Source organism: Desmodus rotundus, chromosome 2 (assembly GCF_022682495.2).
Source record: "Desmodus rotundus isolate HL8 chromosome 2, HLdesRot8A.1, whole genome shotgun sequence".
Lineage (NCBI taxonomy): Eukaryota > Metazoa > Chordata > Mammalia > Chiroptera > Phyllostomidae > Desmodus > Desmodus rotundus.
Window position 1 is genome coordinate 153603684 of NC_071388.1, and position 15732 is coordinate 153619415.

The 15732-nt window shown below is 36.8% G+C and overlaps 1 protein-coding gene across 1 annotated transcript in view; it reads left to right on the forward strand.

Annotated features, from left to right (window-relative positions):
• CSRNP3 (cysteine and serine rich nuclear protein 3) overlaps positions 1–15732 on the forward strand; it is a 185192-nt gene that overhangs the window by 98731 nt on the left and 70729 nt on the right. Inside the window, exon 4 of the mRNA XM_045187352.2 lies at positions 14785–14955. Coding sequence (XP_045043287.2) covers positions 14785–14955 — 171 coding nt within the window. The remainder of the gene's footprint in view (positions 1–14784; positions 14956–15732) is intronic.

Consider the following 15732-nt stretch of genomic DNA (forward strand, 5'->3'; position numbering starts at 1 on the left):
TTATTTCATTATAGGAGAGAGTGTCAGTTTTGAGTCTTCATTCTATAATTTACTGCTAAACACCTTTTCAGATAAATCATTTCTTATTTTGGTGTTGCATCCTTTAAGTGCTCCTGTAACTTTCCTTATTGTTATTAATTTTCTTTTGGACTTTTTAGACTATGTTATTTTTAATTAAACATGTTCAGCTTCCTATGACATTTCCTTTACGTTAACTCTGGATAGTAAAGTGATCCCCATAAATGTCACAGGAAGGACAGAAGTCATTTTTTCTATGCACTAAATATCCCACTTTTTGTAAAATGTGTGATTACGTCATAGTAGAATCTGACCTGTAGCAAACAAATGTGTACTCACTTTTATTGTTTATAACCCTTTTTTATTTACAAAACATTTTCAATAAACTTAAATCATGATCAAAGTATGCTTATCCATATCATTAAAATTTTAAAATATATCAATTCAGCAGTTACAGTGTGGATGGGAAATAATGTGATTTTAATTTTCATCAAGTCAGCATCTGTCTGCATCACAGGTTGTATGTTTATGAAAATATTTTGGAAACATGAAGAAGTGAAATAATGTTTAGCCATGAAATTACTGCTTTATGCTTTTATATTTGCATAAGATAATTTTAAATGAATTTTATAAAGCTTACATACAAAGAGGTAGCACATGTTTAGATAAACTTAATTACTTTCTTTGCACTGAAAAGATGGTGTTAATTTATTATCATGATTAAGACTTGGTAGTTTGGCAACAATGTCTTTTATTTTAAAATTGGGGAGGGGATGGTAGAGGGTGGACCAAAGAAAGAAGTTGGCCAATGAAACAGTGAAGGACAATTACTGCAAATGTTTATGAAATCACTTGGTTGTAATCTCTCAGGTCCAGGTTCTCACCCTTTTTCACTCTGTGGGGACGTTATGACATTTGTCCAGGATCCTGAGATTAATTTAAGAAAAGGAATTCATGTTTTGGGTGTTTCTTAAAAATACAAACACTGTCCATTTTATCTAAACTCTTTCTCTTTTGAAGCTTTCAATAATGACTGCTGCTAAAGTAGATAGAGTTCAAATAAAGTGTTTGTTTCTTATGTTGAAGGGAATATGCTTTCTTCTACTTAAAATAACATTGTAAATGTTTGTCTTAGATATGTGTATATATATAATTTATTATGAAATGTATGTATATACACATTATATATGTATTATATTATATAATATAATATATTTATATATATTATCTATGCATATGCATATTTTTTACAAACAGCCAAATAAAATCTTTCTAATGGTCAATAATATTTAATTTAACAATTTGGAAAAACAAAAATTTTGTATTTTGCTTTTCACTCAGGTCATGGCCATAGTTTGGATGTACTAACCTCTGTGTGTGTTCTAGACAGAGCACAGGAAGGAAGAAAGAAAGAACCTAGTTTAAAATTAATTTAGGCAGTCCAGTACTATTAACTTGGTCAGTGCAACCGCTACCAGTTAGCACACTCTGGATATAGAAATAAAACTAGTGTGGACAGAAAAGGAGAGCCTATGAAGATTCTTAGAGAAAATGTGATATTAGACAAATGTGAAATAGAATAGTTGTGCTTCCATGAGGCAGGAGAGCGTTTCATACGACCTGGGGCAATTATATGGCTTTGAATATCCTGGATAATTTATGTCTCTATGCAAATTCACTCAAAACCTTGAAGTCTTTTTTGCATTTGCTTGAGCCATCCTACAATACAAATCTCAGCAGCATGTCCATGGTCTGGATATTTAAAGGTATATGAAAATCTATTTGTGTAAATGTACCTCAAATCAAATTTGGAAAGTAGAGTAAATAGATTGATGTAAGAACAACTCATTAAAGGATATGCAGTTAGCATACTTGAAAAAATGGTGCTACGTCAGACTTCAAAGGAATCTTTAAGGACTTTGCAAAAACTAATTTCCTGCATTCATATTACCATTCTGTCTTTGTCATCACTTGAAACTAGAGACTATATTGTAAGCCTGTAAAAGATTTTAGGGCAAACAATGTTGCACTCAGCCTGGCAGTATGGAAGAGAATCTGAATTCTACAAATAACTGTTGTTTCAAAATTACAAGTGTAGGTTTTAAGTTGTACCATTATATGTGTCCTTCTCCTGAACTCCTGGTGTTTTGAAATAGAAAGAATAACAAAATTACTTACATAGAAAGAAAATGCCCCAAATAATTGAGTATTCAAAAAAATCACATTTGTTTATTTTAACCTGGCATTTCTTAGGAAAGATTCAACACATTGCCTTTTTAATCACTTATTCTGGAATTTACATAGAATCCTATCAATTGTATTGAAAAGTATATGTAGAATAAAATTGTAATTTTTTAAATTTTATTTTTATTCCACATTTTTAGGCACATATCAATGCTATAATAATACATTGTCTAGAACAGTTGGAAAATAATCTGTGGTAAATAAACCAGTTTTCCAAATAAATAAAGTTTTTAACTTTAATGTCCAGTTTTTTAAAATATTAATTGCTTTCATGGAAACAAAATATAGTACATATTATTCTGTTTTGTTGAACAGAGTGGAAATCAATTTAGGCTTTTCTTCATGGCATAAGAATCATTATTCCCACTGTTACACTGACTTACTACAAAGGATAAAACTGTTCTCTAACACCAAGTGGCAATGCTATTATATGCGTTTGTATAAAATTTTACATACTTTTTATATATTTACATACTTTTAATTTTACTCTCTTTTCTCATGGTAATATTTATTTTTAACACAGTGAATAATTGCTTATCTGAGGGCAACTCAAAAATCAAGTTTATGCACCTTGTTTTATATTAAATTCTAAATCATTTAGACTTTGGTGGGCAAAGGGAGAGAAATAAACATCCCTCCACACTTCTCCCTTGTACTGAACTTCTGACACATACACATAACAAGTATATTGAGCATGGGAAAACAGAACATAAACAAAATTATCTTAGTTTTTCTAATGTTCAGGATTTGGAAAATCATGTTCAAACTCCACATGAATTAGAAGTTGTTCTTGTTGCTACAGTGAGACTCTGTCATTTTAAAACATCAACAGGAATTTGAAGTTACTTTGTCTAGTGGGAAAATGAGGAATCGCTAACAGGTGTACCAAAGAAAACACGCAGACTGTTTTTTTTTATTTGTGGCAATTGACTAATCATTGATGTCGTATACCTATTGTTGCCAATTTCAGGAGTTATGGTCTATTTCACTCTCAAATCCTGGAGCTCTGAGATTCTCCACCTCTCACCACCATGCTAGCTGGGAAGAGTTATTACCTTGGCAAACCTTCAGCTCCATGCAAGCTTAGGAACCCACATATTCATTTAGAATGCATTTAGTTGTGTATGTGTGTGTTTGTGAGTGTGCATGCATGCACGTGCACACATTTTGAATTTCCCCCAAATCACATACAAGAAAACTAAAACAAAGGAGCTGTCAATCCCTACTTCTTTGAAAATTTACTCATTTAATTATGTGTTAAGATACACAAGGTAGCTAATACCATACCCACTAATAGGTGTTCTCATCCACTCTGAAAAATTTTGAACACCTGAAGCAATATTGATTCCATGAACTTAGTGTCAAAATATACTCTGTAAGAATGAGGACTAGTCCAAAATAATGGGGGAAAGCTTCTTATTCTGGATTTCATTTGTCCAATAGCATTTTAAAAGGCCTGAAAACTACTTGAACAAAGCTGGGTTATATTGTTAAATACAATAAAACCTTGTAAATTAGGGCAAATCATGGACAACTAAAAAACAGGAAAATACTGAATATGGTTTTCCTGATAGATAAGTGCTTTTTATTGTGTATTGGATATGTGAGTTCAAGCTATATAATGGAGTGTGAAGAAGCTGAATAGGATAGTGGTTAGGAGCTTAGGTTCAAGTTCAAGTTCCAAACCTGGTGTCACTTCTAAGATATTATCTGCCTCTGAACAATTCATGTGGCCTTGGACATGGTACTTGAAATCTTCAAGCTTCATCTTTTTTCATCTGCAAAGTGGGGATAATTGTGTTTATCTTATAGGTTGTTTATGAAAATGAAATGGCATAATGCATGTCTGACACATAATAGGAGCATTATAAAAAATAGCTAATATTCCTCTGTTTCAAACCATAGGAATTGATTCTCTTGTGTTGGTAAGGCAAGTTCAGGTAAAGCCTCAATTTGGAGAATCTTGATGAAACACCTTAGACATCAGTGGATGAAAAAGAGACATCTTGCGAAAATAAAAACCTGTGAGGACTTTATTGGAGGTCACGGTGCTGGGAAGTGGTATGGTAGTACTGAGCAGCTGAGCAGCTGAGAAGGCAAGCGGTCACCTTACGGTCATCAGGGTTCAAACTCTATGTGGTTTCATAGACAACTTCAGTCTTTCCAAGGGGAGAACAATAACCACAAAATCCTCACATAGGTGGTAAATGTAGTTTTCTGAGCTCTCTTATTTTATATCCTTTTTTTTTTTGGCTTTTAAGTTTTTCATCTTTGTGCCTTTGCTCTACTATTTTTCTATTTCCATTTTGACTTTGTATAATCAAGGCACTAGTCATTCATCTCTGCTCTATTGTAGAGTTCTTTTCTCATCCACAGACTGTGGACTTTCTATTATGGAGGAAGTCTGGCCAGAAATACTCACTGAGCCAGTGCTATTATGGAGCATAATGAATATAATTCTACCTAATGACTTAAAAGTACTAATTTGCCTGAATCATGAAACATTCTCTAGGTCACAGATTTATTGCTGTTTTAAACTTCCTCTGTATCAGAACGATGTTTAGAAATATTGTGTTCGTCCATTTGGTCACAAGTTTTTTCAAAAGAAATTCAGAAAACATATCTACATTTTTTTTACTTAAAAATGACTTTAATAGCATACTTAGAGGTGCTTTTTGATTAATTTACATTGGTAACAAGTGTTGGTAAAATTGGTGGGGAGGGATATCATGATTCTCTGCTTTTGTGAAATTTAATTTTAATGGGGAAACCTCTAAATAGTGGGTTTCTGACCTTTAAAAGATTGTATGAGTTTGGTGTGACTTATTTCTATTGTAAACACATTTTTATTTGTGCTAGTAGAACTGTCACTGAGAATTGAAAATCTAGATATTTAATCTTATATTCTACGTTATTTTTACTAATTGCTACTTAATGTAATGTCCGCTGCAAGTTGAATAACTAGGTATTGTTCTCTGCCTTGGGTAGTAAAAACCTATATCTTGCTTAAGGTGGTGATTTATTTTGAAGAAAGTCCAAAGTACTTTTCTCTACTTATTCTAATTCTAAAATCTCTTTTATTTTCTGTATGGTATTTTTGGCAGGAGCCCAGTGCTTGGATGGGAATGGTCCTAAAGCTTGGCCATATTTTATTTTGATGTCCACTTTAGGATACTTTATGGGGCAAATATTTTTAAAAGTTCCTTTCCATTCAAACTATTCTGATGATTCATCTGAAGGAAAAGATATCATATCGCTTAAATATCCTTCGATCTACACTGTAGTCTACTTTATTATTCAGCCAGAAACTTTCTAAAAGACTGAAGAGAAACTTAAGTGCTAAGGAGAAAAAAAAGTATTATCTTCCAGTGTTGCAGTAATAATTCTAAATTCTTCACGTCTGTGTGGTCTTCTTTTCCCTTGATGTGCTAACTCTTGCAGTCGTCTAAGGAATTAGGATAAGTACTGTTCTTTAGTCTTAATAGCAAGCATATAAAATAAATTTTTCTTTGGTACTTTTGTTGGTAGAGTAGGAAAAATAAGCTTACAAGAGGCATTTGATCAATTTTCAACAGTTTTAAAAGCCTTATTATGTTTTGGGTTGATTTTTCTCTGCTCTTGCTAACTAAAAGAGTGTCCTGAAAGTTAACTTTTGGGAAGGACTTTGGGCTTCCAGTCCATATGTACTTTATGATACTGTGTTGCCAAATTCCAACTAGTGATCAATGTTTAGAGTTGAGAAGCATTAAAAACCCAGTTCTGGCTATATTTAATGCATAATAATCCCAACAGCAGGGAACAAAAAATTTCTTGGGGTCCCTTCAGCCAGAGTCATTAAGAACCCCTTTACCATTAGTAAGTAGAGTCGCCATCCATCCCTGTATCAGCAGGGTGGAAATTACGTTAGCCGCTGCCGTTTCTATACAGTGAGAAGAGGGTATGGGCATTAGAGGCTCCAGGAGGCTACAATTTTATCATTCACTCCCAGGGAGTGGAGACTGCATTGAATTGGAGCCTGTTCTCTAGTTATGCCCTGCCCATTATTTTGATAGAAGTGGAAACTGAGAAGTGGAAAAAGAGAGAGGAAATCCTCTTACTCAAAATTAGGCCACTTGTTAGGAGCTGATCCAGAATTAGATTCCAAAGAGAAGACCATTCATTTACTAAGGAGGCCGTGGAGTATATATTCAGTCCATGAAGAAACTTACAGTCAAGGGCAAGAAAATGTGATGTAAATCAGCAGTCATGATACAGCATAAGAAGTACTGTAAATGTATCAAGCAGGTGCTATGAATGCAGAGGGGTCACTTAACTCAGTGGGGTGCTGGTCAGGGAATATTTCTTGGATAAAGTTTGGGTCAGGACTCTTGAGCAAATGATCTACATTTCTGAAACCTCAGTTTCCTTTGTTAAAACTACCTTATACAGTTTGGGAAAAGATTGCAGAGAACAGGTGCAAAAGTGTCTGGCCCTCATAGGAACTCAATAAAGGCTGCCTGGTATATTATAGGCAATCTAATTATGTTTTTTGGAAAGACAGACACTGTTTTTAGGAAAATGTACTCAACATAGGACCATTCTAGTCAAGTCTTCACCAAGCCACCAAGTTAACAGACAAGGCCAGTTTTGGCAACCAAGAGAGCACTGAAGAATGAAGCCCTTAAGAGTGGCTGGGGATGTCCCCAAGAGATCAGTAGGCAGAAAAAACTGAAGGAGCCAGAAAGAAGCCTTCCCTAGGGAATGGACAACCTGGTGGCAAAGGGAACAAGAGGTAACAGCTGCCCACACTTCAGTGAATCACTTCTCCAGTTTCTGGATATTCTCCCAAGCTGGGGTGATGGTAGAAGTCACCAGAGCAGGTTCTTAACCGAATGTCCATGGATGGATGGCATGCATTTGTGTTTCTGTACTTTTTTCTGGAGGAAGTATTCCTCCTTTCTTTCATCAAATTCTCCAGCTTCAAATCATCAACCTGCAAAATGTTGAAATCCTAAGTACACCAAAACTCAAGGTCACGGGCAACCCTGGCACAAGGAAGACATACCTAATGGGGGAACCCTAAATCATTTCTCAAACAAAAATATTCATTAGGCGAGAGTGCTCCCAGGGTTCTTGGCTGAAGCAGACACCTGGACAAGAGGTGTATTTGGCCATCTTGTGCTTTGATTCTCACATTGGCAGGTGACCAGCAGCATTTTTCACATTGGTGGTGCCCCATGGAAACACCTTGAGGGATTTTACTTTGTAAAATCATTGCCAAATCCCTATCCTCTTGGTGGCAGATATGTTAATTTCTTGCCAAGTGGATTAAGGCAGAAATGGCCTTCATATTGTGGAAAAAATATCTTTCTGTTTAGAGAAATGCATAAGCATTCTGAGAATGTGTGCAGTCATAATTGTTCAGGACATTAAAATCTGATGCCAACTTCTTGAAATAATGGTTATTGTATTTAGCAGAGGCTACAGCTCACAGGCAGGGTAAGGGCGGTAGTAGTGTCAGCACTGGGGCAGAACATCACAGAATACTCAACATCATGGTTTAAAAAATTCGGGATGAAAACATTTAATATAAACTAATGGGTAAAATTGTATCCTGATAGTTAGGAACACAAATGGGTTACTGAAGATATCACACCAAAAAAAAATAACACATTTATTGTTTATTTTTTAGCTGAGTTCTCCCTTTTTAAACATTGGAATAAAACCTATACACCGTCTTCTGTCCTCTGTCTGGCCCAGAAGACAATCTGGTTGATGAAGTGTGACGTTGTGAATAACCTTGCTTTTGCCAGCTAAGCTCTCCCACCTGCTACCACAGATGAGCCACACACCAGTATTTTCACCACCTTGTTTGCAATGCCCTTCATCTCACCATTTGAATTTGGTGAAGGCCCATTGCTGATTTACACACGAAGCCTTACCTAATCAAAGTCATTGGAATAGAACTTTTTCATAGTTTCTTAGCTTTTTGTGCTTGCTGGAAGAATTTGATGAGAACACAAAATAAATCATTTTGTTCTTTGACAAGTTATGAAGAAATACCCCCATGTCATGTTGCAGTGCAGGGTGTTCAACACCCTGCCTCGCTGTAGTCCACCTCACCAGGTGGAAGGGTCTCTGTGAATGACCCTTGCAGTTGCAGTTAAAGGTCACTCTCACTTTAATTAACTACAAAAGTAGCAATTAAGCAACGCACAGGATAAACCCAGGCTCGCAGGTAAAAGTGAAAGGAGGGCTCTATATGCCTCCTTTTGCTCCTGACAGAGTAGCACCTAGTGCTCCGGGTTAAGCAGCCTCCGTGGAATAAGGACCTACCCTGACCAGGTCAATGACCGGGAACTCACAGCTCACCACCTTTCTCTCCTCATTACTATATAAGGAAATTTTTGCCACGCCAAAATTACCTCCTTTTACATATGTATTTCCTGCATCAATGATAGGCCAAGCCTGCCCTTCACCTATTAAACATCACCTACCTCTCACTTTTTTTCCATTGTTTGATAAGTTCCTTATTTACCTTCATGATCTTATGTGTTTTATTTAATGGGTTTTACTGATTGGTTGAGGGCAGAAATATTCATGTATGGTAGTAGCAGTTGGTAGGTGGCATTTTTCATGTAGATGTATTTATTGATTTCATAGTCATTCTATTTTCTCACCAAGAGACCAGAGCACCAGTTAGAGTTGGCAGAGGAAATGCGGGATGCCCAGTTAAATTTGAATTTCAGATACACAGCAAATAATACGTAAAAATATATCCCAAATGGAATTTATTGTATCTAAAATTCAGATTTAACTGGGTGTCCTATATTTGTGTTTGCTAAATCTGGCAACCCTAACGTGGTTCTGCATATCAGATAACTTACTCCTCAGAACTGAGAGATCGATGATATTCTTAAGGCATTTCTTCTGCAGTCATTTCCTTAAAATATATAGCAAAACATTAGAAATAGGGACAGATGTAAGAAGAAGAAAGGATTAAACATGAGATGAATATAAATGGGATAGTGAGAACTCAATGTGTTACCTATGGAAGCTGTGAAATATTTTGGTAGTCAAAAGAGTGATATAAACAAGATTTCAGCAAATACCTAAAGTTTAGTTTCAGCCATTCTTCCAAAAGCACAAAAATGTACATTCTTACCTAACTTCTTGCTTTGGCATTCTGTGCGGTGCTCTCCCACTCACCTTCACTCTACATCCTTCTGGCTCTTTTTATTCCCCCTAGAAATATATTAAAGAAAATAATTATAATTATAACCATAGGAAACCTGGTGTAGCTTATCAGCATTTTTTTGAGGAGAGAAATGGAAATACACCTTTTTACTATTTTTTCATTAAACGTGTTGAGCAATGGTTACATCTAATACAAATATGAAATAAATACTATACATTAGATATCCAAGATCACAAGATGTTTGTTAGCGGTTTTAAATAAAGTTGTTATTAATTAAATTTGACAATAGAAAGGGCATCTGGGTGCAGGAAAAAAGGCAACTATCCAAGCGGTGAAATCATGGGCCGTATTAATAAATGAAAAAATAAGATAAATCCGTGTTAGCCAAGGAGAGAATATTGGCTTTGAAATATAATTGAATTTATTGAAGCCTCTGAGTGAGAGTGTCTCTGGAGTATTCCCTAATTGGGTGGCTCCCTGCCTTCTCGCCGTGTACTTGAATGATCAAAGGGCTGGCACCTGACTCAAGATGGCTAAATCGTTGTTCACCCCTTGGAACATTAAACTTGAAATGTGAGACACAGAGAGCTGTTGCTGGGTTTAAACTTGGTAACAGTAGCGCTCTAGAGAATAGATCAAGGAATTTCTACAGCCATAATCCTAGAAGCTGTCCTTATTCATACATTTCCTCAATTGGGGATTTAGCTCTCTCAGATTGCATGAACTAGTTCAGTATTTTTCCAACAGATGTCTTTGTGCTTAAGTTAGCTAGAATTGGCCTTTGGGTTGCTTGCAAGCAAAAAAAAAAAAAAGTATGACATTTTGAGGTCAATTTCCTTTCTCATTTTGATTCTCATTCAATCAGATACACCAGATATTTTGTTAGTCGGGAGAGAGAGAGTAGTAAATGAGATGAACATGATTTCTGCTTCATGGAGCCTTCAGTCCAGCAGAGAAAACAGACACTGATAAAGTAATTGAAGTATGGAAATGAAAGGGCTTCATTTACAAATATTTCTTAAGCACCTATTATATATAAGGCATTTGTCTAGATCCCCTGGAACACCAGTAAGGAAAACAAAGATCTTTGCCCTTAATTATTTTAGCTGTGGATGAAAACAATAATTAATAAACTTGTTTTTCTGCGTAAATACATAAATAAATAATGTGGATTCAGAAGGTGGTAAGTGCTATGGGAAAAGAAATTTTAAAAATGAACCAATGGGAACAGTATATCAAAAGGCTTAGAGGCCACAGAGAAATGACAGGGTGGAGAAACTGAAAGATTATTAGAGCTAAAATATTGACAGCAAGGTTAGTGGCTCAAAATGAAGATGAGGAGGTTAGCCAAAATAGACTGTTAAGGACTTAATAAGCCATTTTGAGGATTTTGAACTTTATCCTAAGGCAATTCAAAGCCACTTAAGAGTTTTAAACTACAGACTATCATGATCAGATTTGCATTTTAAATTTATTGTTCTGCCGGCAACCTGGAAAACTCATTGAAGCTACAGTGGTGGTTGGGAGAGAATAATCAGGAGGCTTTTGTCCTAGTCCAAGTGAGAATGGTGATGCCCTTGACTAGCATGCGTTTCATGAATTGGAAAACAGTAGCTGTGTGAAAATGGCTGTTATCCAGGTTTACATTCTCAGCTATTCATATTTAGAATAAATGAATTCCAACCCAGCTTTGTCTTCTGCCTAAATTCTTGTATTCTTTTCTTCCCTAGTGAGATAGTATAGATGATATAGGAGAAAACCATGTGCTCTGTTTACCACTCCACTGTTAGGTCTAGATCAAGGGTACATACTCATAAACAGTGGGTCATCTGACCCTATAATTGTTATGACATCTTTTACACTCACATTTTTTAAAGTCTGTGAAACCAGACAGGTGTTATGCTTGGTTGCTACACAAGCAATTTATCACTTAACCAGTTTCATGGGTATATGTTGCCATTATGCCCTCCTGTAATTATTTAACATTTTAATTTCAAGCATGGATATTAATTCTACTCTAAGTGGTAAGTTCCTTCTTTTCATTGACTTGGGTCTAGCTCAGGCTCTTTCAGTCCCAAAAATGTACACGGAAATTATACCCAACCTTCAGCTCCATTGTTTCAAGTCTTGTTTGTTTCAAATGTAATAACAAAGGGAAAAAAAGACTTTTAATTCTCTTATCATTACTCCAAGGGTTTCTCCTCTCATTCTTGAGGAAGTGAGAAAGGAAGAGAAAAGTGCCAAGTACCACCTTTTACCATATTGGAACATGGTTCCCTGTGGCTCGACAGAGTGTCTTTGATTCTTGAGAAGTCTGCCTTTGCTATGGAAGCTGGGGGGGGGGGAGGTAGAATGGAGGAGTGGAGCTTAAGGACATGGTCTTTAACTGTTCCCATTGCAATATTTTATTTAAAAATATACTTTTTGAAAAATGGGTTTCCATCTTGTATTACTTTGTGTCTTGGAGTTTCTCCCTCATGAATTACTTTGCATCTTGTTTGAAGTGAACCATTTTAAAATTTATATTCTGTCCTACTTTTATTTCAAGAACTTACTTAAAATATCTTTCTCTTCGTTGTGCTCAGATATGCATGAACACTTTATGCACTTCACACTCTTTTAGGTGGAGGAAATAATATGCTAATCACAATAGTGGTAAAATCAGAGTCAGAATAAAGATTTTATTCTCGAAAGAGTGGACAATGCAACATCGTCTTATTGCTATCCATTTTCTCCATTGTTAATATAAGGGCACAAAGACGTGGTTACTAAAACAGGCAGTACAACGTGAACTTGGGAGTGTTCCCAAGTCATCGGAGCCCAGCATAATGGATGTTTGCTCCTTGAGGACAGGTAGCATGTTTGACTCCCTTTTACATCCCCTACTCCACCCCAGGAGTCAAGCATATGTACGAGGCCTGTCCAGAAAGTATCCAGCCATGTACTATGAAAAATAAACACATTTATTAAAGAAGATTCAAGATATGAGAAACATTGTACATAGGACAATGACACCTCAGCCCCCCTCAGAGCAGGCACCTTGGGACCTTACACAGTTCTCCCTGTCACCATCAGCTGACCCTTCATATTTTCCTAAATCTCATTGATGAGCTGAAATCTCTTCCCTCTTAAAGGTGACTTTAGTTTTGGGAAAAGCCAGAAGTCACAGGGCACCAAATCTGGGCTGTAGGGAGCTGAGTTACCTGGGTGATTTGATATTTTCACCAAAAAAATCTGCACAAGACATGATGCATGAGCAGGCACATTGTCGTGATGAAGCTGCCCATCGCCAGTCACCCATAGCTGCAGCCTTCTGAATCAGCTGAATAGTTTTCATGGAGGAATGTTCAAGCTTAATGCAAAATTTGATGCAGATTCGTTGCTCTACTAACTCAAGTCATTTTGACTACAATGGCCACACCATACACATGCCCACTCAACAGCATCTACTACCCCCACTGACTAGTACAGTGAAGTTGTCATTGTTCACACATGCATATTCCAGTCCACTCTCCTTGGCTGCCAGGTGACATCAGTGTCACACAAACTGTTCTCATTATATTAACAATGGTTGGACTTTTTCCAGACAGACCTTGTATACCAGTTCCTCACCACATGTTTAGATGGGTGGAGTAAATTAAAATTAAAGACTTAAGAGACATCTTGTACTGTATTTAACTTTATTAGAAACCACACCAAAGACCGCCAAAGAAGAGATTTTGACCAGGAATTGAATGCTGGGTTGTGTGACTCTCTAGGGCTAGTATATGGTCATACCCAAGAAAGGGAAAGTCCAAAGAGAAGCTGACTAGGCCAGTCAGACTAGGAATTACACAAGTGGTCTTCCAATTTGAGCGTTCATCAAGATCACCTAGACAGCTTCATGAAGCAGAGTGCTGGGTCTTACTGCCGGGAGTTTCTGATTCAGGCAATCTGGAGTGGAGCCTGAGAACTTGCATTTCTAGCAGTTTCCCTCCCAGATGATGCAGACTCTGCTAATCCAAGTAGCCCGCTTTGGGGAAAAAAAAAATGACTGCATTAGACCTTGGAGAGCTGACCCAGCTAAGAGGATCTGGGCAGGCTACTTGCTCCGTGATCTGTGCAGAGAAGGAGTGATTTCAGAGATTGCTAAGGGCAGTACCTAGATCATGTAATTAAGCAGACATCAGAATAGTTGTGTCTGCTTCCTCCTAATCAAAGGATGGATGGCTATGCTCTGGCAGGTAAAGGAGAAAATGGGTTCAAGAGCTCAAATGAGAGTCAAACGAGCTGACAAATGCGATAGAAGTTGGAATGCGTGGAATTGACTTAGTAACACTTTCCACTAAGTTAACCTAATTTATGAATGTAAAAACAAATCCATATATCTAAGCAAATTTATATAGGTTTTCCCAATTATATCCTTACACTGCAAGGAAAGTTATGTCCTTCAGCTGACTGTACATATGTCAAGGTAAATGGGGAGGGTGGAGAAAGCCCAAGGAGAAGGGAAAGCCCATTCATCCTACAGAAAGGATTTAGGAGAAACCATGCCCTCTCCCCACTCACTCTCCCCACTCAGTGTTAGCTGCCAGGTAAAGAACTTCAGCAACTAGGTATCCTGGGGACACATTTCACCTTATTGCACTATTGAAATGGAAACTATCTAAAATTTAGAGCTGATTTCATGTGCTTCATTGTGCTCAGATAATTAGGGTTCTTACATTATAAAACTTGAGTATGATTTTTTTGCATACTTATCTGTGTTTTTTTCCAGATGAAATTTTTATAAGCAGTAGTCATTTAGGACTTTGGAGGACAATGGCATTTATTTTCACGACAGAATTTTATGGACACAGGGGTTTTTTTTTTTAAGATTTTATTTATTTATTTTTAGACAGAGGGGTAAGAAGGGAGAAAGAGAGGGAGAGAAACATCAATGTGAGGCTGCCTCTCATGCGCCCCCTACCCGGGACCTGGCCCACAACCCAGGCATGTGCCCTGACTAGGAATTGAACCAGTGACCCTTTGGTTCACAGGCTGGCACTCAATCCACTGAGCCACACAGGGCAGGTTTTGTTTTTGTTTTTTTAACTTGCCAACAAAAAGGAATAAAGGTATCACAATAAGATGAACTGTGTCAAAAAATGATACACTGTGGTAACCAAAATGGTCCATGCTCATATTTAATCTAAAGTAATTTGTGTTGATTTGAAAATATTTTTTGAGAAAAACTGCTTAGTGATCCTTTCAAGGTAAAGCTCAGCTCATGTATAAAAAGCCACATAAAAAATGACTCTGGAGACCTTGGCTACACATCCAGCGGTCAAACATTTCAATGCTTCGTTGCTCCTGTTCTGTTCCAGGTACATGTGACAGCGCTGCAGCTATGAGTGGAATTTTAAAGAGGAAGTTTGAAGAAGTTGACGGCTCCTCACCCTGCTCTTCCGTGCGGGAATCAGATGATGAAGTGTCCAGCAGCGAAAGTGCTGACAGCGGGGACAGTGTCAACCCGTCCACCTCTAATCATTTTCCCCGTGAGTATGGGTGCCATACCTGAAGCTGATTTTCTGGTGCTGCAGGGAAAATAACTGCATCATCTTTATCATTTTTTCAAAAATGAAATATATTGGAGGCAACAGTGGATTCCTTTATGTAGGCTGCTTTCGGCAGTGGATTAATCAGTTGTATTAACCAGCTGATTCAATGAAAAAGTGACATTTTATTATTATTATTATTATTATTATTATTACTTTTCAAAGAAAGCACCCAGTCTGGCAATAGATGGGAAAAGACAAGTACAGGCACAGCACAATTTATCCTCCTATAGCTGAAACAATATTCTGGATATTCTGCGAGGAGGAACAAAAAGATGTATCTGGGAGTTGAAGGGCTAGGTTAGGATGAGAAAGAGCTCAGCCAGCCATGCAGCAAGAGATTTGTAAAAAGTGTCAAAACTCTCCCACGTGTGCAAGCGCATTCGGTTTAGACCTCTTTCTTCCTGATCCTTTTATTCTCTCATTCCCAAGAATAATATTTAAAGCCCACAAAGAAGAAAGAAAAAAATGTATGATTTCTCTTTGATTCCTTTTTTTACCACACTGTAACAGCATCCCTTCCTACCAAAGTATTATGAGGTTAGAATGAATGAGAAAAATTCATAAAATAACAGTCTACATGCTAAAGAAAACTTACTAGTAACGACTGAGTAATCTTCTTGAATGTATGTTTCCACAGAAAGATTGTAACGTCATGTATCATGATAGATAACTAGTCATAGTTTTTTTTAAAATTTTCAGTTAAGTAGCTGATTA